At 42.2% G+C, this 27943-nt stretch overlaps 1 protein-coding gene across 3 annotated transcripts; it reads right to left on the reverse strand.

Annotated features, from left to right (window-relative positions):
* Positions 1-27434, reverse strand: LOC144728068 (cell division cycle 7-related protein kinase-like). Of its 3 annotated transcripts, none has more exons than XM_078607354.1 (12): positions 27350-27434; positions 24917-25030; positions 18390-18470; positions 17321-17459; positions 15576-15669; positions 14068-14210; positions 13036-13258; positions 10889-11034; positions 9569-9651; positions 8528-8677; positions 6368-6454; positions 1-3495 (listed from the first exon to the last, which is right to left on the reverse strand). In XM_078607354.1, exons 2-12 carry the CDS (start codon positions 24972-24974, stop codon positions 3176-3178), a joined length of 1524 nt encoding a protein of 507 aa, XP_078463480.1. In that variant the 5' UTR covers positions 24975-25030; positions 27350-27434; the 3' UTR covers positions 1-3175. The 3 variants fall into 3 exon arrangements, with proteins under 3 accessions (XP_078463480.1, XP_078463482.1, XP_078463483.1); XM_078607356.1 differs by lacking the exon at positions 27350-27434 and adding an exon at positions 26118-27343; XM_078607357.1 differs by lacking the exon at positions 27350-27434 and adding an exon at positions 25917-25968.
* Between the last annotated feature and the right edge of the window lie 509 nt (positions 27435-27943).

Below are 27943 nucleotides of genomic sequence, written 5' to 3' on the forward strand. Positions count from 1 at the left end.
TAAAGTTGTAATCACCTTCGACTTTATTCATTCAAGTAATGCACACGAATGTAACGCACAGTAAACAAGAAAATAGGCATACAGAAAACAATGCAATGCACTTTAAATTGGAACATTTAACACATAAACAGGACAATATTTGGTGATCCCTGTACAACAGATGATATGATTACATACTCTTTATTTTACCCGGTAAAGCCAACTGAGCTATACAGCTATTTTTCTGAAGCGACCTAGCCACAAATGATAGCCCAAACAAGTGGCTCATCATGTGGAAATGTATAGTAGCTAAGTACTCGAAACGCATGTTGATTGTAAATGTGGAGGGAAAACCCGGAGGACCAGGAGAAAAATCCACACGACCACGGGGAGAGACATGCAAACGCTAAATATACAGGGGGCGTCAGGGTCAAGATTGAACCCACGACCTCCTGCATACCACGCGAGGTAGTTAACATCTCGCCACCACCGTGCCCCTACACGCCAGGCAGCTCAGATTTTGAAAAATGGCAAACCTCACCCTGGGCTTTCCATTGTGTAAAATGCATGTGGCATCTGAAGAGAACCCATCTACCCTAGGACCGGTGCCTTAAACACCATCTCCCACGTCCAGTCGTGGATGAAACCACTTGCCTGTGGTACCTGAAATTGGAAACCAGTAATTGGAAACCCAAGGTGGACCTGTGCGATACAACGACCTCCCCCCCCCCAGCTAAAACACAGTCGTTTGTACAGCTTAGGTGCAACAGACTTATTGGAAATGGACACCACGTGCACCAGTGTACACGAAAACGTTACAATTCAAATGCACGTGTGAAAAACATTTTAAAAAATACTTTGCAATATGCATTCCTTATAAAACTTACGTTGAAGCATTTCTTGAACAAAATGTACAACATCTAGTGGGTGCACGCTGTCAGTCCGCATGTGGAATGAGTACTGTATCGCTACGTCCCGAGCTCACAGAATTAAGAGGGTGGTATGGCCTTGTGACCATTGCACTCGGCTATATTATACATTGAGTAGAGGGCATTTTTTTTTAATGCCTAGGCATTTCCTCTTGCACAACTGTACAATAGTGGGTACAACAGAAGGCGCGTGTGGGTGTGGAATGCGTGCAAGCAATGTCCCAGGCTGAGTGTGTGTTTAAGATGGGTGGCCTGGCTCGTGGAAACCACGATACACATTAAATATTATTCCATCATTTTTAAGGGACATTCCAAGTGTTGTAACTAACGTCTGGATAACACTTGCCCACGCCGCGCTCAAATTGTAGGTCTTTGTGTTGACTGTGCTGTGGTAAAGTGCGTTGGGGAAAAGTACGGAAAAAATATTTTCCCCGGTAAAAACGGATGCTTTGTAAACAAGGTGAAATAAAAAAAAGGACACTTGTGGATTACTATAATCGAGAGTATTTCACCGTGTAAATCTCCAGGCACAAGGCTTTTAAAGGGCAACATATCTTCCTGCTGAATCGAACACTGTGCGATGCTCATTCTTGTGCCGAGTCAGTGGTGGAACTGTCCTTATCCTGTGGTGAGGGCCAGTCTATTCAATGTATATAACAATTCAGGCTAAACAGATAAAAAAACAAACACTCAGGCATGGGCAGTATCGTCGTGGCTAAACAACAAACATCAGAACAAATGTACAGCACAGTGGCTTTTGCTGTACTGCCCTCTGGTGTCAAGCACACATCACAGCCCCTTGTAGCCACCTATGAATAACCTATTTGATGGACCGTGGTTCACCAATCGGAAGCACTATCCAGGCTCAACACTGCTGAGCTTCCAAGATCTGGAGATATTTAATGCACCAATGACAGACTATAATGGCGCTTATAACCTCTTGAGTCTGCAGAATGAATTTGTGGCAAAGACAATCGTGGAACGCGATTCCCCAGCGGTCGACTGCAGCCTGCAACCAAGGACAAGTCGGGTAGAGCCGGTATAATCATAACACTAATATCCAGAAAATGTGCGCAATATATTTCGTGTAATTGTGAAAATTAGCACCACCAGCTTTTCCGAAGCCCGATTTCACGTCACGGCATTTTAAGGCCAAGGTTCAACGTGCCTGCAAGATACGGCAGCACGTAATTTTGCTTCTTTTGTACGAATGCGGAGGAATGTTCTCGTTTAGCTGTACAGCTCTCCCGATGCTTTGTGGGTTGTACCGCACGGTGGAAGCGGAAAGTTGGGACATTTACGCAGAAGACGTAGGGGAGGACGACACATTTTTTTTTGTAATTGCAGTGTTTTCATCTTCTAGTTAATGCTGCAGCACTGGAGAATGGCTACATTTTGGTCACAAATATGGACATGAATTGTGCGTAGTATTTTCCTTGTAACCTTGCATAAAAGCAAAATGTATTTGATTTGTGGAAAAATCTATGTTTAACTGAACACATTTTTTTAATAAACCAATGTAAATTGTTTACAAGCTATCGGCATTAATATCCGAAACAGTAAACAGAGATGATGTGCATATCATTCAAAATAAACATGAGTGACATTTCAGCGTGGCAAAATATCCCATTTGCAAGGTCATGAATTCAAATGCATATCAGGGGTTAACAAAGGCCATTATATCTGAGGGGTTGTTTAAAAAATATATGAAACACTTTGCAGGAAGCCAGCAGGAATGATCTTACAGAAAAAAAATGACCATAACAAAAAAAATCGGCCTAGGAACTTCCAATTACACTGGTCAACAAAAAAAATATTTTTTTCTGGCCTGGACTTTTGCAGCTGTTCTAGACTAATTTCAGGGTGCTGATTCCAAATGTGATCTCAGATTTGCTCTATCACATCTCATTTTATGCTATCGGCATACCCCATTTTCATTGATTTTACCCAAAATTAACTCTGTCACTTATGATTGCAAGTTGTTGCGAGTCAGTGACTGCTTTAATGTTAAAATATGGTGCTGTATTTTTAGGAAAGTGTGTTTATAATATAATTTTATGTAGATATACACATTTATTTAATATTTTTCTTCTGCAGTTTTTATTGAAAATGCAATATTTGATATCTCAAAAACCTGATGTGATAGACAAAAATTGATGCCATATTTGGATTCAGTGTGTTGACCAGTGTTATTAACCACGAGCTCGGGACCCACCAAGGGAGGTGAGGTCAGAACAACTTAAGTGTGAGGACGCCGTTGACTTTTGTTACCGAACAAAGAACTGATGGCGTAGGGCTTCCGCAGCGTTTATCCGCGTGTGTGGGTTCGGGTCTAGGAGTTTGTCGAGCAGATCAAACGCCAAGACATCGTTGCAGCGCCAATCCCTCCCGGGGGCAGCTTCTGGCCCACCTCGACCCGAAGACGCGTCTCTTGCGTCGGAAGGCAGCGTGCGACGAGCGGGACGTCGACTGGCGTCAACGCCGCCGTCTGTGCCGTCAGTCCCAGCAGTGGGAGAAGTTTCGACGTGGGCGTCTGTTTTGCTACGTTTTTCCGCAGGGGTCTTTGCTTGGTCTGCATCAGGCACAGCTAGACAAAACAACAGAGTCAAAAGTGACAAAACACGCGCGCGCACACACAGTCGAAATAATCGGTGAAGTTTACTCGTTCAGACACTTCCGCAACTTTTAACTCCTGCCAGCGCTAACACACAATTTGGGACCCAAACACCTTTTTTTAGATTTCGATTTAAAGCTTTCGTGACTGCAGGGATTCATCTTCTTGGTTCTTTCGGTAAAGTCACGTAGAAGGGAAATAATAAAAATAAAACATTATAATTATGTTTAATTTTTATTATTATTTTATTATGTTTTATTTTTATTATTTTATTCTTTCCCTTCTACGTGACTTTACCGAAAGAGCCAAGAAGATGAATCCCTGCAGTCACGAAAGCTTTAAATCGAAATTTTATTATGTTTTATTTTTATTATTTTATTACTTCCCTTCTACGTGACTTTACCGAAAGAGCCAAGAAGATGAATCCCTGCAGTCACGAAAGCTTTAAATCGAAATTTTATTATGTTTTATTTTTATTATTTTATTACTTCCCTTCTACGTGACTTTACCGAAAGAGCCAAGAAGATGAATCCCTGCAGTCACGAAGGCTTTAAATTGAAATTTTATTATGTTTTATTTTTATTATTTTATTATTTCCCTTCTACGTGACTTTACCGAAAGAACCAAGAAGATGAATCCCTGCTGCAGTCACGAAAGCTTTAAATCGAAATTTTATTATGTTTAATTTTTATTATTTTATTATTTCCCTTCTACGTGACTTTACCGAAAGAACCAAGAAGATAACCTTTTTTTAGCTTCGTTGCAAGAATACCACAAGCAGAAATGGTATAATAGAAAAAAAACCCTCCTTCGGTGGCTATGGCAACAACCACCGACGTGCACATGGGAGCAGCAAGTGTGTGACCTACACTTTCTTACATTTATGATTACAAAAAAGTGCAACTGGTAATGCACTACCAACCAACACTACTGCCAATGTATGTACACATATTGATCTTCTTTGGCACCGTATGTGGCCTATCCTGCTAATCGCAGGTGCGAGTAATCAGAATGTGATTTGTCGTCAGTTATATTATCACAAGTGGAAATTATAATTGTAAATCAAGTGATGCATTTCAACTGCAGGATCACTGCCAATAATAAAAATAGGCAACCATTATATATGCGAACAGATAGATGGAATAATATATTAATTGTTAATCTCACAACGTGCATACAATTTCACGTGTCATAATTGATGCTTTGCACTCCTTAAACGCTGCATGTAAATGGGTTTGTATGACCCATTCAAGCTAGAAGAGGCGATACCATTGACTGCCATTGAAAAACAAGAATCAATACTGCGAAATGAATAGCAACTGTGAAACGCGATATTTCATTGGATCAAAGGGAGTGAGGGGAGGGAGGGGGGAGGGGAGGGGAGGGGAGGGGAGGGAGGTCAGGCAGGTGCCTTCGCCGCTATGGTGCTGGTAGCGCAGCAGCAGGGGATCTGGTGATAGGTTTTTGAGGGTGATTTGTTTTCTTGTTGGTGTCTATGAACACAGTAACACACAATGGGACTAATGTTACACGGGAAACCCACGTTATATCTTTGATTAAAAAAGGGAGCCCATAAGCAAACAAAAAAAACGACATGATGAACGAAGTAAAGTGCCGAAAGACCGAGCATCTTTCTCGTCTGATCGTTATAAAAAAATAAATTTTTAAAAAAGGAGGGAGGGAGGGAGGGAGGGGAGGGTGGCGTGAATCCTTTACACTGCTAGTAATCATCATACACACAAATCCTATTATCTCCACAGCCTGGGGGGGATTTGCAATGATGTTCGTTGCCGTGCGGGGCATGGTGGGGACCGTAATGCAGCTCTTTAGACGCGACTTGGATGGATCAGACAGAGTTAGTCATGCGTAAGGAACAATCAACCTTCTGGCTTACGAAGTGGCCTGTAGATGTGTGTACAGCGCTTTTTGTCATTGCATTGCAGGATTAGAGGCCTGGGTCATGGAGGTTATTTTACTGGCCTTTAGTTCGTAGGAAAATACATTCTGGATTGCTGTTATATATCAGGATTTTAGTGTTACACCCCCCCCCCCCCCCCGACCGTACACAGGTTTTGTCTGCGTCCTCAATATTTTCCAACATAAAACTAATAACAAAACGGCTGAACATAGCAATTGCATGATCCTGCTGTAAAGATCTTGAGACCTTAGAGACGTTTGACCGGAGCAGAATGTACTTCATCTGGGTCAATGTCAACCAATGCCAGTCTAACGAGCATGCCGATTCACGTTTCGTCAGGTTTGCTTCAAGGAGTATTGCCGCGCCATTCCCGCACTGCACACAAGTGTTTTGCTGCACTTTCATCGTGTCATCAACTCATCCCATTGTCTCCTCAGTGTCAAAATTGGGGCCCAACGGTGGCAAGATGTTAACTACCTCGCCTGGTATACAGGAAGTCGTGAGTTCGATCCCGACCCTGACACCTGCTGTATATTTGTAGTTTGCATGTTTTTCCCGTGGTCACGGTTATTTTTCTTCGGCTTCTCCAGTTTTTCCCTCGACATATAGAATCAACATGCGTTTAGAGTATTTGGCTACTATAAATTGCAACATTATAAGCCACTTGATTGGGCTATCATTTGTGGCTAGGTCGCTTCTGAAAAAGACTTTTAAAAAATCGTACCACGTTTTGACAACAGTGCTTGCCATCAGAATGTGGAATTTCCACAACATTCTGAGGGCCACCAATTAAAAAAAAAGTGTCACACCACTGCTTTAAAAAAATGAAATTATTACTCGAGATAACTGGAATTTTCACTCGTTTCAGAGATGCGAAAGGTACGTGTGTAATTCGTATAATGTGCAATTCTAGGCTAATGTACATACCTTTCACAGAGGCGTCACCTCTCAGGCATTCACAAAGCTCTTTTAAATCAGTACTTCTGCAGTAACGACTACAGATCATCATCTTTCCTGTAATAAAGAAATATTTGTGAATGTTATAATATATCAGACAACAGTCTCTTACATTTGAAACTGATACATAGAATCATTCATATATATATAAAACAAAAATGCATGATCATTTTCCCATTAGATTAACATCACATGCTGTCTCGTGTGCAAGACAGTATGGTGGAATAATTGACCTTATCACGGGGAAGGGTATCGAAATAATGTTGCACATAATTTAAATGTAATTACTCAAGATTTCAGAATACAATCACAATTAAGTTATCATGAGACCAATAATTGCCATTGCTTCATTCCCTCTGCCACATTTAGCAATTTCCATCTCCTCTGGTCTATCCTTACGATATCCGACCACCTGCCCCTACGTCCCAGGTCTCTGGGTGCCCATACCAATGCCTGTCGAGATAATCTTCCATCGACCATTTCGGCACAAGGACCCCAATGAATCACAATCTACTCTTCCTGATTTAAGCCTACAAATGCCTTTCTGCCACTTTGTTTTCAAAATGCCCATGCTGCTTAAATCGTCGTGCCATCAAAGCCTTCGCATCCTCCATATGCACCTACGATCAAGAGGCCGGATGATGTTACTCTTTATTGATTGTTAAAGTTCGTTGTTCTCAACCCCTATAATAAATATAGCACGGATGTACTTGCTGCCTTAAGCACTCATTTTTTTTAACAACACAGATGCCCTTACATTTCTTGCAAAGTGTTTTATGCATTACATTAAAAACACATTTTTGAAATGTAACTTTTCATCCTCCAGAATTATGCACGTGATTGCATAAAACAAAACAAAAAACATTGTCAGTTTTCAGGAGGAAGGGGACAAACGCTTCAGATGCTCATCCCAGACTGCCGCAATGAGGTTTTGTGGAAAATGTACCTGAAGGCACTACACATTGCTGCTATCCAGTTCACGGCTGCGAAACAAACCACCAAGCGATCACAATCTGTGTGTAATAGACGTGCACTCACTCGTAACAATCTTGTTACAATACCACTCCTCATTTCGTCGCTCGCCTCTGTGGTCCGTCATACCCGAATAAAGTTGGAATATAAACGTTGCTCAAGGCTGTGGAAACTTAACATCCAACGCAATAAACATTTCTACAGTTGCAATTATTTGTGCCATGGAATGTGTAAGTGCTTCATGCAATTGCTCCTGCATCCTGGAACACTTGTGTGTGCATAGGTACATAAGGGTGGACTGGTCACTGAACAGCGAGTAATATTTGAATCTTGATGCGACCGACTCATCGATAATCAACTGTATCATCTTCTTTTTGTCGTACGGCTGATGCAGAGCAACAACTGTAATGTCACATGCAGGTGGGTCAAGCCAGACAACCGCGTCAGGAGCACCGGAACATATCATCGCTGTAATGTCTCCTTTATATTTGTGGATCAGGCACTGCGTCGTCGCTACATGTTGTAGGGTCTGTTCTTTCTGGTTGTAAAGTAAACACACATGAAGATAAGCTCCAATAGGATTGTATATATTTCATTAAAAAATTCAGTTGAAAAAAATCAAAAAAATTAGCAGCTTCTGATTTTTTAGATTGTTCGGTTGCTTGTTTGATTGATGCTAAGCGTTCATAAATTCAAAAATGCCAGAGTGTGCCACATTATTGTTCGCCTTTCGGCGTTCTTTGGTCTGACAATGGTGAGACTAGGCCCTAAAGAAGGCTGTCTCTGGTGTAGGCCAATCAGTTTCAAAGACAATGCCATATATTATAAGAACATGCTTGTTTGCATGTTCACCACAAGTAGAGTGTGGTATACAGGAGATCGGTAGTTCAATCCCAACCCTGACACCTGTATATTTGGAGTTTGCATGTTCTTCCCATGGTCACGTAGATTTTTCTCCAGGTCCTCCAGTTTTTCCCTCCACATTTAGTAATCAACATGCGTTTAGAGTAATTGCCTGCTGTACATTTCCACGTGATGAAGCCACTTCGTTGAGCTATCATTTGCGTGGCGTAGGTCGCTTCTAAAAAAAGAGCTATATAGCTCAGTGTGGCCTGACCTGCTAAAAGTAAAAACATGTCAATAGTTTGCATTACTAACCACAAGCTTTAGCAGCAGCAGCCACCTCTGCGCTTCCGCGCAACGCGATGATTTGAGCCAGCGCAGTGAGGTCGTCGCTGGTCTTGAAGAAGGGGTAGCGGCCACTCAGGAGGCAGAGGAATATAATGCCCGTCGACCAAATGTCAATGGCTGCGATCTCACACACGACAGTGTTTAAGGTCACAAACACGTTGGGGAGGGGGAAAAAAGCAACTCTTGCTCGGCATCAGCGCCGAGGGGTTTACCCTTGGGCTTGACATTGAGTATAAAGTACGACGACTATCGGGGGAGCCACTTCAAATATCAAGTCGCAGTAGCGTGGCCCCAGCCAAGCGATAGCAGAATAAAGGCGGCGGCGAACACGGCCGTGAATATGCACAGAATCAAAAGTAATTTGACCAAATCTTAGAAATTGACATAGCCGTTATAAGTGCTGGTAATACTCTTACGTTGTTGATAATATGGAGACACTCCAATAGCACATACAATAGTGCAATTTTATATTTGCCATAGATAATGAACAATAATGCAGCAATATGTGGAACCATTGTTTGGTCCTGTTGTTGAATAAGCAAACGTATGGTTTGTACATGTTATTCTGACAAATAACCATGTGCCGGTTAACATTAACTTGACATTGCAACAGTTTTGATTACTGGAAGAACGTGTATATAGTGTTAATTTGTATTTGCATATCAACAGTTTACATGCTCAATAAGATTTTATACAGATAAGAGTTATGCTGGGATACGGCCACTAGAGGGCAGTATGAGCTATTGGTGCTGGCATCTGATATCCAAAGGTCATAAGTAAAAAAAATTGTTCTACAAGGGCTGGAAAGGTGACATTTGGCACATTTACAGAGAGAAAACGAATGAAAACCAACATTTGCTTTTGGAACCCTCGAAAATTGAAAGCTAAGAATCATAACTTTTACACCTTTGTTGAATTTCCCTTATGTAGCAGAACAGTAGTCAAAAATATAATTCGCGCATCACCGGCAATAAATACCGATTGATGCTATGGTCAAATGTGTGGCACCTGTGGTTTGATAGGGCCACTTTAGTAGAACCTCTGGGGCTCGGAACCCAGGCGTACCAGCCCGCGGAGACGGCTGTGGGCTTCTGAAAACAAAACATACATCCTATCAGGTTGGCTCGCAATAACCGAACATTTTTGAGTGGGTTAAAATTAGCACGTTAACATCTAATGAAAGAAAGAGGCATCACTAGAACGTAGATGGACCATACATAAGTTGAACATGAAACTAACAACATTATTTGTATTTTACCAGGTAAGGGCAAATGAGCTATATGGCTCTTTTTCAGAAGCGACCTGGCCACAAATCATAGCCCAATGAAGCAGCTTATCACGTGGAAATGTATTACATCCAAATACTCGAAACGCACGTTGATTCTAAATGTGGAAGGAAAAAACGGATGACCCAGAGAAAAATAAACGTGACCACGGGGAGAACATGAAAACTCCAAATATACAGCAGGCGTCAGGGTCGGGATCGAACCCACGACTTCCTGCATACCAGGCGAGGTAGTTAACATCTTGCCACCGTGGCAGCTCCCAGCCATAGATAACAACATTGAGTCATTCAACATTTTCCAAGTGATTCACATTAATTTGTATACTTTATCACCGTGCACTTAGAACTATCCATAGAATGGCAGTGGCTTACGTTGACAAACCCTATGATAGGTATCTCCCAATTGTTTGTCGATCCTGTTGTGCATGACCATTGTTTTGCTCATATTTATCCCGAGCCCAACTTATTACTTGTTACGTTCTTCGAAATGTCAAAGAAAACCTCAGTTCCCCCTTTGCATCCATTCCCCACGGAATGTGCCGGTGGATCTACGATCTTACATTGACATGCTAATCTCTCACAATACAATGGCCACCTCCGACAGCTTCGTCGTAGTGGAGGTAGCTCAGCTCTCCGATCTTACATTTACATGCAAATTTCATCACTAGCCCCACCCACGTCGCTTATGACCCTTGGGCTACACCCATCTCAAACCTTTATAACATCCTGCCTCAGCAGCTCTCTAGCTATTTTTTCATCTGATGACGATTGCCTGCGTTGCGATCGAAACGTCGTGATATTTTGATTATTTTTTCTATCTACATGGCTTTACCGAAAGACGCAAAGAATATAAATAGTATGGACTGTTGTCAATACAAATGAATAAAATAATTTTGGGAAAAATATTAATTCTCACTGGGGACTGAAATAACTTAAAATTGAGATAATATAATAGAATGCTGTAATAGACAGCCAGAGACTGGAATATGGGTACCATTCTGGAAACTCCACAGCACACACACACACACAATAATCGAACATACCTGGCCAAGCAGAGCTTGCAGACCTGATCATACCCGAAACAGGAGCAAGTCTTTTCTTGCAACGCACATCGAGGCATGGCAATGGGGGGAGCCACAGCCTTCTTGGCCGTCATCGCAGCTACGTGTGTTAACTTACTTGCTTTGCACTAAACAAGCACGCAAAAGAATATGAAAGCAATTATTCACCTTTCAGACAAATTAATGTGGCTCATTGGTAATAAAGATTGCAACCTTTTTCTATCCAGACCATGTATGTATGTATGTTGAACTTCTTTCGCACCGTACGTAGCCAACCATGGTAATTGGAGGTGCGGGGGAAAGGACAACAAACTAAACACAAAAAGCAGTTCTAAACAAATTACTTCTCAATCTAGATTTAAAAGTGTATAGCTCCAGTGGCTTCCTAATATAGGAAGCAAAAGCATTCCAGATGGCCGCAGAAGTGCATCTGAAAGCGCGCGATGCAGTGACCGTCTTTGTTCAATGCCTAGACAAACGCTGCTGCGAGGATGACCGGAGTTCGCATGATGGTTTATGCTCCTTGACGAGATCAGCAAGGTATTGTGGTTCAATACCATAGCGCCGAAGCAAAGCAATTGTGCTTTTGGCATCATGTCATGAGATGAAAGATCCATTGGTTTAATCACAAACGCCCAAATACAATTCCAGGATCTCAGAGGGACTAACTTGGTGCCCTGACCTCCGACCCACCCAGCCACCTCAACAGACACCTTATTATCGCCTGTGTTGAGGAGTAGAGTGATGACGGGATGTCACACTCGCCTCAGGAGGAGTGACGTCATGTCCCCTCGGGGTATTTGAGGGGGGACCGGTGACGTAGACGGGGTCTTCGCCGGGAGCCAGGGGAGCGAGTGGTAGGGGCAGTAGGGACCCCGGGTAAAAGGGGAATTAGCGCCAGGCTAGAGGGCTACTTTACCCGGCTGGCCGAGTTGGCTGAACCCTCGGCCAGTGCTGAGGGAAGAGCCCGATAGCCTGGTAGGGTGTAGGGAACTCCCAGTACCCTTCCCTTGGGGAGATTAGTTAGTACCAAGTTGTGTTAACCCTTTCCCACGAGTTAGGCGTGAGCCCCTAATAAACAGTTCGGCGTTAGCCCCTATACAACTCGCTTCCGCGTCGTTCTTACTACACAACACGTGTATTGTAAAATGAACTCTTGCAAGATTGCAGTACTTGCAAGCCCCAAAATATGTGGCATCAATTACTTTAAGACTGGTGATTCAGACAATACAAGTTCATGTTGATGTATGGTAAATAATAGTTTTTCATTGTAATGTTGCTGTTGTTCATGAAAACCACATTTAACAATGGAACAGTAGTCAGTGCACCACGTTACAAAAGCCTATATATTTTATGCATTCAAGTCCCAGCCATAGATAACACCTGTGGTTCGTGGTCACCATACCAATTGTGGGTCTCCCATAGGTTGGCCCAGGCTTAAATGAGTACCTGATGCATTGTGTAAACATAATCTCTTTGAAGACCAAAGAAAGCCATGCATGGTGGTGGCCCCACAAACCTCCCAAGGTGTGCTGTGCGGGCGTTAATGAATACCCGCTCGTTGTATTTACCCCTACAGTACATAAAGAGGCTACAGGGGAGATATTTCTATGTTTATAACGTGTGTGTAACAACATGCGTGGGTAGGGTATGTCCCGTAGCTACTACAGATAGTACATGTTTTGATTTGCTGTGCTCCGTGACACAAGTGCATACCTGTCAAAGCATACGGTTTACCGATATTCTTGTACAGGGAAACCGAGTTAAGGAAAATCACATTTTTTTGTGTTTCTCCCTTGTGATGGGACTTTGTAGAATGAACGTTGATATTTATAAGGGCATGGAGTGACCAATAAGGTCTGAATTTGTCTGTGATAAGGTAGGCAGCACTGATAAGGGGTTGACAGGTATGCAAGTGCAACATTGAGACAGAGACGAAAAGGCTTCCCTGAAATCAATGTACTCCTGCATCTTCCCTTAATACTTACCTCTCCCTGTCGGCAAATGGCTCACTTTTCCCAATAGACTGTCGTCACCTGGATGTAAATAAACTCGGGGACTCGTTGAAAGTAAACCTCTCAGCTGGGGTTGACGGTCGGTACCTCTCATCTACGCGTAGTTATGCTAACCTCCTCGTTGTAGTTCACCGATGACTTCATCAGCTGAGCGCTCTTGCCCTGCTTCTGCATGGTGGTGGTGGTGATGTTGATGTTGTTGGCTTTAGCGAGCCGTGCGCCGGCCCTCTTCTGGTAAATGCTTCCGCTCAGACCAACGGTCTCCTGCAGCCTCCGCAGCAACGGGATGCAAGTATCCGGCGTTCCTTGCGCCAGTCCAAAGTCGACTAGCGCATACCTAAGGTGGCCAAACAATCATACCAATGATCAAACAGCAAGCTGAAGTAGGCTAGCTCTGCATACTTTTTAACGGTCTTAGTTTTTTTTGTCTAGCTTCGACTCTTCATTCAGACTGACAGAGATGAGATATTGCCACTCGAAATGTATTTCTACAGAACGATACTGCATCCAAGTCGGACACAAAGAGTGACCAATATAGAAGTAAGAAAAAGGTTGCACGTAGAAGAAGCCCTGATGCAGGTAGTGACGAGAAGGAAACCGGCACTAGTTGGACACATATGTAGAATGGACAACAACACCAAAATTAAAAGTGTGTTCTTCGGGAAAAATGGTAGGAACTGGAAAGAGAGTAAGACCCAACAGAGAATGGCTTGATGACGACATAAGAGATTGGTGCCCGAAGAAAGATGTTGCATGACTTGACCATATTGGCACAAGACAGAGGAAAGTTAAAACAAATGTTCTAGATTTGAAGCTTTCGTGACTGCAAGGATTCATACTCTTTGTTTTTTTCGGTAAAGTCACATAGGTAAAACAATTAATAAAATAAAATAAATGAAAACTCAATTAAATCACGACGTTTCGGAGGCAACACCCACAGGGGGGTTCTAAACAGTTGTAATATGCCAACTTTCTTCTTGGTTCTTTCGGTAAAGTGACGTAGAGTAGAAGGGAAATAATAAAATAATAATCAATTTACATAATAAAATTCTCACGACGTTTCCCTTCTACGTGACTTTACCGAAAGAACCAAGAATATGAATCCCTGCAATCACGAAAGCTTTAAATCGAAATTTCGCCACATACCGTTGTTGTTTTCTGCAGTACAGGAAGTTGCTGGGCTTGACATCGCGATGAATAATGCCAAGCTTGTGTATGCGCACCAGTGAGACCAGGAGGTTTCTCATGTACTCACGCACCTCGATCACGTCCATCACAGAAACGACCTCCTGTGGAAATGGGAGAGGGACGTTAACAGAGGAGAGTAGTGAGAAAACTTGGGCAATAAACAATGAAAAACACCCATTGAGATCTGGCCAGGTCGTGGATCAGTAGTGGGCCGATTCAATCTCAACCCTGACTGAGGTCAATTTTGACGATCATTCCTCCAGGGATGACAGTACGAGTGGCACTTTTGCTATTCTCCTTATCAAACTGATGATGATAATCCGCCACTTCGTTGAGGGAAAGGATGCCGGGACGGAAGTCTCCAAGAGCGAACGAAGAGGGCACGGCTCAAGATGAGCAGCAGGGAGAAGAAAGAAGGAGCGCTGCACAGGAGGGGAGAAATTATTTTTACGATTTATTTTATCAGGTAAGGGCCACCGAGCTATTTAGCTCTTTTTCAGAAGCGACGTGGCCTAAAGTGATCGTTCAACGAAGTAGCTTACAATGTGGAAATTTATAGCAGCCAAATACTATAAACGCATGTTTCTAAATGTGGCGGGAAAAACCAGAGGACCAGAAGAAAAAACCACACGACCACAGGGAGAACATGCAAACTCCAAATATACAGGTGTCAGGGTTGGGATCAAACCCACGACCTCCTGCATAGCAGGCGAGAGAATTAACATCTGACCACCGCGGCAAGATATTTCAGCACAATATCCCATTTCTGCCTAAGGTTCAACTCCTTTTATTTTTTTTCTCCATGTACTTCAAATTGTGTCCATCGTTTCGAGTCACATCCACAATTCTCATGTCTCATTCCACCTTATCCTTTCATCTTACCCTCAGTCTCCCTCTACTCCTTTTTCCCTGCACCGGCATCTCCATGGTCCTTATTTATGGGAAATGAGCAATCATTGTCCCAAGGTATGGCACGACTATGGGAATGTGGAATTTCCAACACAGGTAAAGTGCTAATGTTGAAGGGGGTTTGACTTGGGAATACTGCAATAACTGAACTGTTGGTCTTGAATGCATTCTTTATTGTCTTAACAGAAAACACTTCATGAACTGAAATTATATTGACTCAATATAACCAAGACATCCAGTCAGTATTGAGCAATTGGCATGTGACAGTGTAGCAAGTAGTAAAATTGTGGTAAACATTGAAAATGGAAACGATGACAATAATGGCAGTGGAAGATGGCAGTCTTTGCGCAGGTCCACTCTGTTAAGTGAGACATCACCACTAATGCCATCGACGCAGTGACCGAACATCAATCACCGATCTCCCGGTCTTCAGAGCAACAACACAAGCCACGCCAACGGTCCTGTTCAGGGCCAAACAACGCGGCAGTAAGCAAAAAACATCACATTTGAACAACATCTCCGAAGCCGAACATGAGCAACAAACAGGTTTAACTTACCGAGAACACCTCGTGTTCCAGGTAGGGCATTATGATCACCACATGGTCCTTGTTTCTGAGACACTGCAGCACTTCCATCACATTGTCAACACCTCTGCAAAAAAAAAGGTAAGCGTCATGAAAAATATAATTTCGTATATATTTACTGCCTCGTGTCACCGTCACCATTACCGCAGGTCCGTCGGTCGGTTAAACCCATGAGCTCTGGTTGGCCCATAAAATCCGTACTACATTGTGAGAAATAAAAGTCGGCAGATTGATCATGCCATGGGAATGACATTTCCACCAGTGAAAATTGCATATTGGCAGTTTTGTTTTATGATAATGCAGACGACCAGATCCGTTACTCAATAACAAAGGAAGATTTTTTTTTAAGATAAAATGCTCACTTTATTACCTCCATTCCCAGTCATGAGGTGGGCCTGACTCATGCCCTTCTTTCTTACAATAATGGGGTGATGTCAGTCCCTTCAGTCACTCAGCACTACGGAGATGGAACATTATACATTTGACCTCATCTAATTTGTATGCATGTTGAACTTCTTTCGCACCGTACGTAGCCAACCGTGCTAACCAGAAGTGCAAAGGTAGACAAACTAAATACAGTAAAACATTGGATTGTGAGTAACTTGGTCTGCGAGTGTTTTGCAAGACGAGCAAAATTTTTTAATAAATATTAATTTGATAAACGAGCGAGGTCTTACAATACGAGTAGTACGTACAGTATACGCTTTGTCTGCCTAGCGTCACGTGATCACAACTGATATACGAGTGCTTTGATATACGAGTGCTTTGGATTAAAAACACGTTTCCAGAACGAATTATGCTCGCAATCCAAGATTTTACTGTACTGCTTTTTGTGTTTAGTTTGTTGTTTTTCTCCCGCACCTCCAATTAGCACAGTTGGCTACGTATGATGTCGAAATAAGTTTAACATACAGACATAGATTTATGAAAGTATTAATCCTTGAAAATCCCTTTCGACGGAACATGTTACTTGCAAAGGTGTCCAGGGTATCAACTGGCACATACGTAACACGTCACGTCACATATACAATACAATTTGGTGCTCGGGGATGGGGAAGTTTGTTTGGTGCAGAGTTTCGCGGTTTAAAGCAACACTGCTAGAATGACTCCCCAGAAATCTCACTGGTAAATGGTTATAGATGTTACTTGACTGGTGGTAAAACAAACCCTTGGCTACGTTTTAATCATTTATTTATTACCCACATTCCACTAATACAGCACGTGTTTTTTGCAATGTTATCAAAATCTTATTCTTGGTTTTTTCAGTAAAGTCACGTAGAAGGGAAATAATAAAATAATAAAAATAAAACAATAAAATTCTCACGACGTTTCGATTGCAACACAAGCAATTATCATCAGGTGTGAAAACCACAGCAAGAAAATTTGAAAAAAAAGTGGCTGTGGTTTTCACATCTGATGATGATTGCTTGTGTTGCAATCGAAATGTCATGAGAATGTAATTTTTATTATTTTATTATTTACCTTCTACGTGACTTTACCGAAAGAACCAAGAATATGAATCCCTGCAGTCAAGAAAGCTTTAAATCGAAATTTATCAAAATCTGGTAAACAATAAATATGATCGTGCAAATACTAAAATGCAATTAAAATTCTACGAACTATTCCAAGTCACTTTTAAACTGCACTCACATTAGTAAGCACTGGAACGTCTCAGCTATGTTGAATTGTATTACTTGAATCGAGAAAGATGCTCGTACCCGGCTTCCATGAGACACTGAACCTCAGCGGCGATGCGGAGTGGATGGCTGGTGGGAATGAGGTATTTAACAGCCAGAATTTCTTCTTCACCAGATCTTCGCACCTTCCCTTTGGCCATGTAGACACTACTGAATGTGCCTGCGATCAAAGAAAATTATAGAAAGTGAAACGCCTCTTAGCCACACTGACATGAGAGGCGGAGAAGCAGGGGTAAACGCCCAACAATCTGATTAATTTTCCACAAACATCCAGGTGTGTGATGCTGACTCCCGAGAGGATGTAAAGCGTCGCTGATGGTCGAGCATCATGATTGTCACTTCATTCATTCATCACGCAGGGTCAGCGAAGGACTGTTGTGCCAAACGTGTGACCTCTTGCGACAGAATTCGTATAAGCTGCTCTTGCTGCCATACACCGGCGTCTCGAGTGATTTTTTTGATCCACGTATCACAGCGCGACTACGGGTGCCGTGCCATTCCTTTGATTGTCACTACCTTCGGCCAATCAGGAATACAAAGAAAACTGGGAACATTGGGAGCACTCGAAAATCGGGACTACGAGAGGGCTCACCAGGACTACTGGGAACACAGCTTGTAAACCCAGAACCGCTGGGACCACGATAGGGACCAACACTGAGACCACCATGACCACCACCAAGACTATGAAGACCACTACCGAGAAGCTGTGTGCACAATGAGCGCCTTTCAAGCACGTATATTAGGATTAATTTTCTGCCACTTAAAAGTTACTTCTCTCATCTGCAAGTAATATAATCACTCAGATAATAGGAAAACCCACCGATTAATTTGGGGGATGGAATATTAGGGAGAGTTGATAATAGGAGGGTGGATTGACGGAATGTTACTGAATTGTATGAGTATTTCAAAAGACATTCAATACTAGAAACCAAGGTTATTCAATGCTTTCAAACGGGTTATTTTTGCTATTTAACAGTTAACTAGAATGCGATTTAAAAAAAAAATATTAGTTCATAAAACATTCAACGCACTGAATATGTTGATTATTTTTGTTTTCTATAAATAATTTTTAGCAGAAAGATGCACCAACCTTCTCCAATTTTTCTAATAATGTTGAAGCTTCTGAGCACAGGGATTGCTTCATACAGTTGTTCAATTTCTGTGTTAACATCTGAAAAACAAAAGAAATCCAAACATTAATTTATTTGAAACATTGTTTTACATTGAAGTATTTCGATTCTAATCTGTCTCAAACAAAACGCATTGGTATGCTGTGCGGCAAGTTGCGTAACAATTGGTTTAGGGTTTTTTTCACCAACAAATGAAGCATCCAGCGGGCAGACAGACACGATATTTTCTCAGCAATAAGTAGTCTGCTGACTCTTAAACAACACAGCAGAAGCGAATATTTTTACACGCTTTTATTTAACTCACGGTCTGTTGTTGTTGTTGTCGTATTGTTGTATATGTTGGGTATCAAAATTTTGATGTGTTGTATGCGTGCGTGGGTTAAATTATTATGTTGTATATGTGGGTTATGAATATTCAGTGAAAATAATAATAATCAAATGAAATTTGGCCAAATGTGTAATTATCCGGAAATATGTTAATTTATGTAATTATGCACATTTAGTTATGCCAATTCGAGAGGTAATCGTAGTAATTATGCGAGTGGGTGTAATTATGATAATGCAAGTCGTTATGATAACCAGACCCCGCCTCGGTGACGAGGGTGGGTTATCGATCGGAATAAGGCAATTAATCGTATGCAGTTATGCAGGTGTGGTGTAAGTATGCAAGATTAACTTAGATTAACTCGGCATCGTTGTCTAGGTTCATCTCATTCTCGCTTATCTTTAGGTCCCCGGTTCACCCCGTTATCGCTTTAACATTTACTGAGTATGTATGTGTGTTTATTAAGGTCACCAAGTTCAGATCTCAACGCAGAAGCAGATCTTATGCATAGATTTCAGGAAGGAATCACACAACCACTTCTGTATTAATCAATTTATTACTAATTCAACCTCAACTATGATATAGTATGCGAACTCTCAATCCCGGAACGTCAACACGGCATCAATACAGTATCATCAATGATTGTCTGATTTCACTTTGACAACGGCACATGGATCCCGCATAACGCGATGGTTGTTAGTGAGAGAGAGAGTCGTTAACATGCAAATACTATGCTAAGAAAAACCTTAACTTTAATGAATGATTATACTCAATATTGTTCACGCAGTACCGCCCTCCTTATTGATCATACGCAACCCTTATCACGTTGTTAGCACCTTGGGTCACGGGACAGTTGAATATTCTGTAGAGGATGCGAGTACGTGCGGCGATTATGCCTGAAAGATACTTGAAAGATTATACGGCGATAAAAAAAACACAATCAAAACAGTTATTATTCTTAAAGGCACCAATCTCAACAGATACATCGGCAGGTTATCTGACAACAGAATGGCTCGGAGTAAGGGCCTGCGACGGTGCTCCTTTTCCGAAGATCGTTATCTTATATCAAATTTACTAATTGGGGACCAGATCACCTGATAAGGATCTGGTGGGCCACCACTCCCCACGTGAGCGTGGCTCGGCGGAAGGAGGTGCCAAGAATCAATTCGTATTGATGGATCTGTTGGGAATTTATGCGATTAAGAGTACAGCCCACTAAATATTAAAGATAAAAATTACGAATACTCTTATAAACGACGGATGGCCATCACTCGGTCTCGAGTGTTTCTTCACAGCCACGGATGGCTTATGGGTTCGAGTGTGTTTGAGTGGTAAGAGTGGTCTTGAATAGTCAATGTTCGGAGTCGGTTCTTTATGTCAAACAGACGCCTGGTGGTCGTGTGGTGAGGGGGCGGTGCGCGTCATACGTATCAGTCGCTCTCCTGTCGCCGTGTTGAATTGGTTTGGATGCCTGTTGATACGCTGTCGTAGTTCGGAACCCGGTCGGTAGGTGGCGCCCACAGCTCGCTCGCAGCGTCGTCGCCACGTCGCCAAACCGCGACCGTCAGCTGCAGAGAGACCTCCGACTCGGCAGAGGTTGGCCCACGCAGGCCGAGTTGAGCTGTCAAGCGGGTCTTGCCCGCCTGCAGAGGAGATGAAGAGCCGCTTGAGTCGAGCCCCGAGAGCCGGCTGAACTCGGCTGAGTCCCAGAAGCTGAAGAGTCGAGCCGACCCGTTGGTCGCAGCTCGCTCCTGAGTCGACCCTCCCGGTCGAGCTGAAGATGAGGCGAGCCGACCCTCCCGGTCGAGCTCGCTCCTGAGTCGACCCTCCCGGTCGAACTCCTGAGCCGACCCTCCCGGTCGAGCTCCTGAGCCGACCCACTGGTCGAACTCGGCTGATGAGTTGACCCTCCTGGTCGAACTGGTTTCCAATGCTCAGGGTCCTTTCTTTTATGCCGAAAAATCCCTTTGGGTCCTGCCCACAAGGCGGGGTTTCTTTCGATTTTTGCTGTGTCAGGATCTGTCCGTAGGTAGGTGGGTCCATGTGTGTGTCCGTACGTCCGTGTGTCCTTGTGTGCATCACCCACGGTATATTCCGTTGTCATACTCCCTCCATAAAATCCATGAGCAAACAATCAGATGCTACAAATTGCCTCGAAATCGTCTCTCTGTCTGGGTGCAATATTATCTCTTGTCTGGCCTTCTTCATGAACCAAAACACAGACGTTACAAATCGTCTCACAGGCGCCTCTGTCCGTGTTGCACGACTTGGAGGGAGGGGCACACTCCCTCCGACCCTCACAGACGCACACAGACATGGTTAAAAAGTTTTAAATTAACATTTGTCCCTTACCATTTCCCAGTTATGATTCTGTATGTAACCTAAGGTGTGTCGTTTCCCATCGTGGTGCTTGACCCAAGTGGAGGTGCCTCCCCGAGCACATACACACTCCCATCCCGCGCTGCGGGGATACAAAGACGGCCGGGATCTCCCTTTCTCTCCGACCCTGGGTTTAACATCGCTCTTTTATTATGTATTTTATTTCGACCTGGTGGTGATTTATCCCGCTATCCTGGCTTTTCATAAGTTTACTTTTGTCTTTTCATGCATAGGCTTATTATTATTAATTTATTTCCGATATCTTAGGTTAAGGGGTAAGTTTCTTGATCCTAGGAATTCGTATTCCTTGGTGTCTGCATGGTTATATAAGCGGAATATAGTTGACGGTGAATAGCGTTAACATTGATGTTATGTACGATATTATGTATTGTGATGTCTTTAACTTAACTTGTAGGTCAGGGCTTTACTGACATGAAGTTGCATTTCATAGCCTCGCAGTCTTTGCCTCACTCTGTCTCTGCTCGCCGTTGTTGTTGCTGTCCAGCTGACGCCGTTAACTCAAGGCCTCATTAATTTCCGTCACTCCTTGTAGGTGAGGGCGGTTGAACCTTGGAGTCAGTTCTGGTTTTTGTCTGCTTGCTTCTTCTGATGTCCCCTGACCCCGGGAGTTATTATTTCTACTTTTATGGCCTGTCGAAGCCCGACTCGCTGTTGCTGGGCTGGTGGGTCGCTGGGTTGGTGTGTTCCCGGCTTTTTTGCTTACGTTTGCAGTTCGCCGTGCTCTTAATTTCCTTCCCTCTTCAACCTTATATCGACTATTCGCTCCTGTCTGGGTGGGATTAAATTTTGACTTAGGAAGGTTCTGATTGTCATATGCTTTGGGTCGAGTTGTATATTAAAGTATGGAAATAACATTTCATATTGACTTAATGATGGTGATGGTTCAGTAGGCGTAACTTGTGGCCTGGTTTAATTGGAGTGGGTGTGAATATCAATAACTTTAGCCTATCCTGTTGTTAAATTCCGACTTTAACGTTACTTTAATAGCAATACAGAATAATTGAGCTTTTCGTCTTAACTAGGCGAATGCGAACTTCTGGTGACCCCTGCAGCCTTGCTATTCAGCTGAGTCTGCATCCTTGAGATATACAACGCTCTTATTCGTCTCACTGTGGCCATCCAACCTTCTGCTCTGGGAGTGTTATTCTTAATTTCAGGTCAAAGGCCCCCTCACGTTCAGACGCGCAGGTTGTTTAAATCAGCTCCCTCCCCTGTGTACACAACCTTGAGCTGACCCACTTCGTTTGACCACTCACCCTGGATTTATCTTTCCTTGAGGCAAGGTTGCAAATTCTGTCATCCTAGCCCTCCTCCAGTTCATTACTTAACAACACCTGGTGTTTTGCAGTTTGCTGCGCTTTGGGGTGTTTTCATTCATTATATATCAAGTAAAAAGATAATATATAAAAATATCAAGTTTGGAAGAAGGGTTTAGTATACAACATTATCCTCAAATCTTGTAACTCAATTTTAACCCACTTCCCAATGTGGTATCGACTGCAAACTTGGTATACGTATGCCGCACTGATGACAATACTATATTCTATAAAAAAATATTTTTAAACATTCATATTTATATGTTATGTTTCGGCTTTGGTCTAATTGTCCACGCTCAACTGACGTTGGCTGTAAATCACCACAGTCCCTTACGTTATGGCAAGCTTCGGGGCCACTTCCTGGAGCCGTGGAGTTCTGCCATTACGAGTAGGGTACATTTCATTAAAGCGTGTTTTTAAAAAAGTATTTTTAAATATTACTTATTCTGGCCGCTGTCAGCACTTTGCATATCTGCACACATCCTTTGTGTGTATTGGACAACGTTCAATTTGTGTTGTGGTCAAAGAGAGTTTGACAAGTCACTAAGAGAAAGCTATTAATTTAACAAAAATTAGGAACCGTAAAATGTAATCCTCCTCTTACACATTTCCTCTTTATGACAGTTTACAAGGCTCTTGACAATGCTTCGGTATTTCAGATTGGTTTATTTATGTGTGTGCACTGTGTTCGATTCCTTCTGTACCGTGGTTGCTTTTTGCACCGAATTATATTTGCTGTACTTTTTTTCTCCTTACATCATTGTAGTAACCGAGGTCACCTGGTGAAACAAAGCAAACTTGAACTTGACTTTATGTTTAGTCCAGCCAGGAGGCACTGTGGTTTTAGCACTCAACTTACGAATGTCGAGCGCTTCAAGGGTTAACGTAGCCAAATATACCCTCATCGGTTGAAAAAAATTAACCCGTAAAAACAAAGTTTTTCACTATAAATCCTTTATATGCGTGGCGGCTAGAGTCCTCTCGTCCTCTGGCTTGAGATGGCTGCCACCTATGGGTCAGATGATTGTCTGGCAGCATTAAACAATTGGTAATTACATATTTAATTTTTTTCCCCTAAACAGTGTAAAATTTTGGAATAATAGTTTCTGGCAAAGCCAGCCGTTCTTGTTCCGCCGCTGAAAATGATTCGCCCACTGAAATGTACGATTTGCTTCACTGCCCCAGGGCTGGCGACAGAGATAAGAACTATTTGCACCCTATGATGTTCCCATGCTGAATGTTTAAAAAAAAAACTGACTGCGTTGTATACACAAGTGCACGTGGACGAGTCATGTGCAACTATTGAGCAATGTCGAAAGCATACAGTGGATATTTTTTCAACGTTGTTTTGAGTGTCGTACTAGGTCAGAGTTTGATGTCCGTTTATGTTTCTGGCAGACAAGCAAAACAACGTTTTTTTCCCGTCTTTAATATTTCGCGGAAATTGTGCAGAAAGCATTTCCGAGCCAGTTTTATCCATTGCATTGCAGCTAGGAATGATGTATTTTATACTTAACGTGCACTTTTTAAAATCATGACTTCTGAGCACAGTCCTAAAGGCCTGAAAACCCCAAGCAGCCGGTAACAAACAGTACAGCTGAAAGTGTTACAGATAACAGTTTACATGTGCTTTTTTACGAGAACAAGTTTGTAAGAACTTAGGGAAACAGACAATGGAAGGAATCCCATAGTTGAATAGAGATGCAGAATAAGGTGTATGTATCAGCAAGTTTTAAACCTCGTCAAACACACACAGTAGTCCCTCGGTTAACAGTGACATCGGTTAACGGTTTTTCGGTTAACGTTTCGCCTCCCACAGGACCCCATGGTTCCGATGAACATTAACATTTTGTCTAACGGTACGTTTACGTTATATGCACGAGGGGGCCCATTTTGGCCAATCCTAGGGCTCATCAGAGGGGCTGAGCCACGCCCTCAGCCAATCAGCGACACCCATTTATGAGCGTTTAGACCTCGACTGCCTTTGTTTACATTGCGTTTTCTGTTTTGGCAGTGGAAGCCGCTTGTCTCTCTTGTGGAGACTCAGTGATATTTACTTGTTTTTCAACTTGTAAGTGAATTAATCGTGATTGGAATGGCCCCTAAAGTTAATTCGCATAAGGAAAAGGGTAGGAAAGCAATTTGCTTTAAAATAAATCATTATTTAACATGTTCTTATGTGTATAAATTAAGTGTTTAAACGTTATAAGCTATGTTTTTAGGGTCCAAAAGGTCAACTTCTAATCGTCTTGGAAGGATTTTATGCTTTTAACATGTAATTCCTATTTTCCATTTTTTTTTTACTACGATGAACAGTAGTTTTCGTGGAATGGATTAAAAACATTAACCGAGGGACTCCTGTACTGTGACAGACTTTACCATGCTGGTGATCTTGGTGTGAACACACATGCGAGCGCCTCAGCACCACCGCAAGAAATGCGAGCACCTGAGAAGCTGGCTGTGTGCTTCTTTCTCTTGCTTTCCGCCGCAGTCTCCGGGTTCATTTTCAAAGGTGACTTGTGCGCTGTTCATTCAATGCCTCCAGAGTCCAGTGTGCCTCCTGCAATCAAAATAAGTAATATTTAGAAAAAAACTTTTTTAAAAACACGCTTTTATGAAATGTACTAGTAATGGAAGATCTCCACAACTCCAGGAAGTGGCCCTGAAGCTTGCCATAACGTAAGGGACCGTGATCAAATACAGCCAACGTTAGTTGACCGTGGACAATAAGACCCAAGCCAAAACATAACATATAAAAAAATTGGTTTAAAAATATATATTTTTTATGATAGAATATAGTATTGTCATCAGTATGACATAAGTATATCAAGTTTGCAGTCGATACCACATTGGGAAGTGGGTTAAAATTGAGTTACAAGATTTGAGGATACAACAACGACAACAACAGAGTGAGTTAAACAAAAGCGTGTAAAAAAATGCATGCACCAAACTGGTATATAGCACTTTTTACTATTCAACCAAATAGCAAAATACCTTGGATACTTTGCGAATCTGACTTTTAAACTGAATAGCATTTTTTTTAGCTTTTCAATAAACTGGCAAATGTCTCTGTATTTCTGTTTCTGTCTATCTTTTTATCCCTGTCTCTGCATCTCATCTCGCTTAGCATCTCTGTTTCATTGTCTTTCGTTATCCCTCTGTCTCTTTCTCAAAATGCAGCAGTAACACTTCCTCCGCTCTGCAGCTCAGTGTATGTCGAACTTCTTTCGCACCGTACGTATCGAACCCTGCTACTTGGAGGCGCAGGGGAAGGACAACAAAACTAAACACAAATAGCAGTTCTAAAGAAATTCGTTTTCAATCGACATTTATTGGAGCACGAGTGGTGGGCCCTTAAAGATGCGACCCAAACAAGCAGTTCTTAACTTATTCTATGGGTCTTTCCGTAAAGCCACGTAGATAGAAAAATAATCAAAAAATATCACGTTTCGATCGCAACACAAGCAATCGTCTTCAGGTGACATCCGATGACGTATCCGATGACGTATCGTCTCACCTGAAGACGATTGCTTGTGTTGCGATCGAAACGTCGTGATTTTATTTTTATTTTTTATTCATTTTCTATCTACGTGGCTTTACGAATATGTATTCCTGCAGTCACGAAAGCTTTTAAGTAAAGTTCTTACCTTGTAGATACCGACGCTGTGTGCGCGCGTGTCGCAGTTTGACTGAACAGAGTTTGAACCTTTGTCAGTGAGAACGCAGGCAAAGTGTTAAGGTCATTATGAAACTTTATAGTCACATCACTCCCATAGGCTTCAACATACTTTAGCTCCTTAGAATTAGTTAGACTTGTACCTTTAGTATAGTTAGACTTGCAAACCACTTATTTAAGATTCCTAAATGTTGAATGTATGCACCTTCCGGCCAAAGTAAATTCCTTGTCTGTGCGAACTTTCATGGCGAAAAACCCTTTCCGATTCTAAATGTGTCAGGATGGACATTGAATGTAAAGTTTTTTTCTTCCCCAAAATGAATCTTCACGTTGCACAGACGAGGGATACGCAGCGTGTTGACAACATCTACAATGTGTTTTTGGGATGTGGCTTCCTCTTAAGTGTTTGTTAATCCCTCTGTCAAATATACAGACGTCAACCCCCTTATCAGTGCCCTACCTGACCAATTCACACCTCATTGGTCACCCCGTGCCCCTATAAAACTCAATGTTCATCCTACAAACTCACAATCACACAACATTGTATTGCCCGTATTCAAGTTCAAGTTCATTTATTAGGTATAGCCCTGTGAGCCATTCAGCTCTTGAATCGGGTGCAACCGCAACAAACAAAAAACAAAAACATGAACAAAAAACATCTTAAAGTGAATATGTGACTTAAGTGCAAACAGAAAATCCAAGAAAAGACAGCTGTACGTCGTATGGACCTGAAATCTTAATTTCCCCCTACAAAAATACGGGGTAATACCCTGTGGGTTGACAGATATGAATTATACTTGATAAGTTATAGTTAATTTATAGAAAACTCGCGCGGTGAAGTGTTAACGCCGTAAAGAGTTGCTTCCCGCTCACGCGAACACACAACAGGCGTTCAAGCAACTCAACTCAACAATAAACATGTAACTTTTTTTTATTTAAAGCTTTCGTGACTGCACGGATTCATATTCTTGGTTCTTTCGGTAAAGTCACGTAGAAGGGAAATAATAAAATAAAAAATGTATTGCTTAATATTTGAATTATTTTATTATTTCCCTTCTACGTGACTTTACCGAAAGAACCAAGAATATAAACATTAAACTATTCACACTTTAGAAAGTCAGTTCCGCCGCCCCACTAATAGCGCGTCGTGTATTTTGTTTATTATCTTTATAATTAGCGAATTAACGTTAAAGTCCGCGTTACCCTGGCGACTTCCCGCCAAAACTCCGACTCGAACGCGCCGCCACCCGGAATTGAATGACGTAGCCTGCCCACTATTTGATTCGATTCTTTGTAACGATTTCGTTTTAAATCGATTCCTGTCGTTTATCGATTCTATGTATTCCTTTGTGTGTGGGGGGGTGGCGGCGAGCTTTGTAGTAGAATCGACCAAGTGATTTGTTGACACACTCAGAATCGGAATCTCGATTTGTACGGGAGAAATCCGAAAAGCTGTGAAGCTCTTTTCTTTATTTGCGCAGATATTCATGAGGGGCGGTTGAGAAAATTACAACAACAAACAATACAAAAAAAACACGATAGGAGTGCAAAGCACTATATATAAATGGTAAGCAAATCACAACATTTTTTTTATTTGACCAGGCAAAGGGGCCGTCCATAAATGACGTCACGCACCTAGGGGGGGGGGGGGTCAGATATTTGTAACGAGGGGGGGTGTGAGAAATGTGACGTCACATCAAAATGCGCAACTTTTAATAAATTTCGACAATTAATTAAATAGACTTTTTAATAAATGTTTTCTCCTACAACATCAGAGTGCAGCGCCACATTCAATAC

The sequence above is a fragment of the Lampetra planeri genome, chromosome 27 (genome assembly GCF_965212315.1).
Source record: "Lampetra planeri chromosome 27, kcLamPlan1.2.h2, whole genome shotgun sequence".
NCBI lineage: Eukaryota > Metazoa > Chordata > Hyperoartia > Petromyzontiformes > Petromyzontidae > Lampetra > Lampetra planeri.

Excerpts from the sequence above, each read along its gene's own strand:
- LOC144728068 (XM_078607354.1), bottom strand. The coding sequence starts at position 24,974 with ATGAACCCGGAGACTGCGGCGGAAAGCAAGAGAAAGAAGCACACAGCC. Across the intron at positions 15,670-17,320 it reads CAGTGTCTCATGGAAGCCGG|AGGTGTTGACAATGTGATGG; the intron begins GTACGAGCATCT and ends TTTTTTTTGCAG. Across the intron at positions 8,678-9,568 it reads GTGGCCCTATCAAACCACAG|CCATTGACATTTGGTCGACG; the intron begins GTGCCACACATT and ends GTGAGATCGCAG.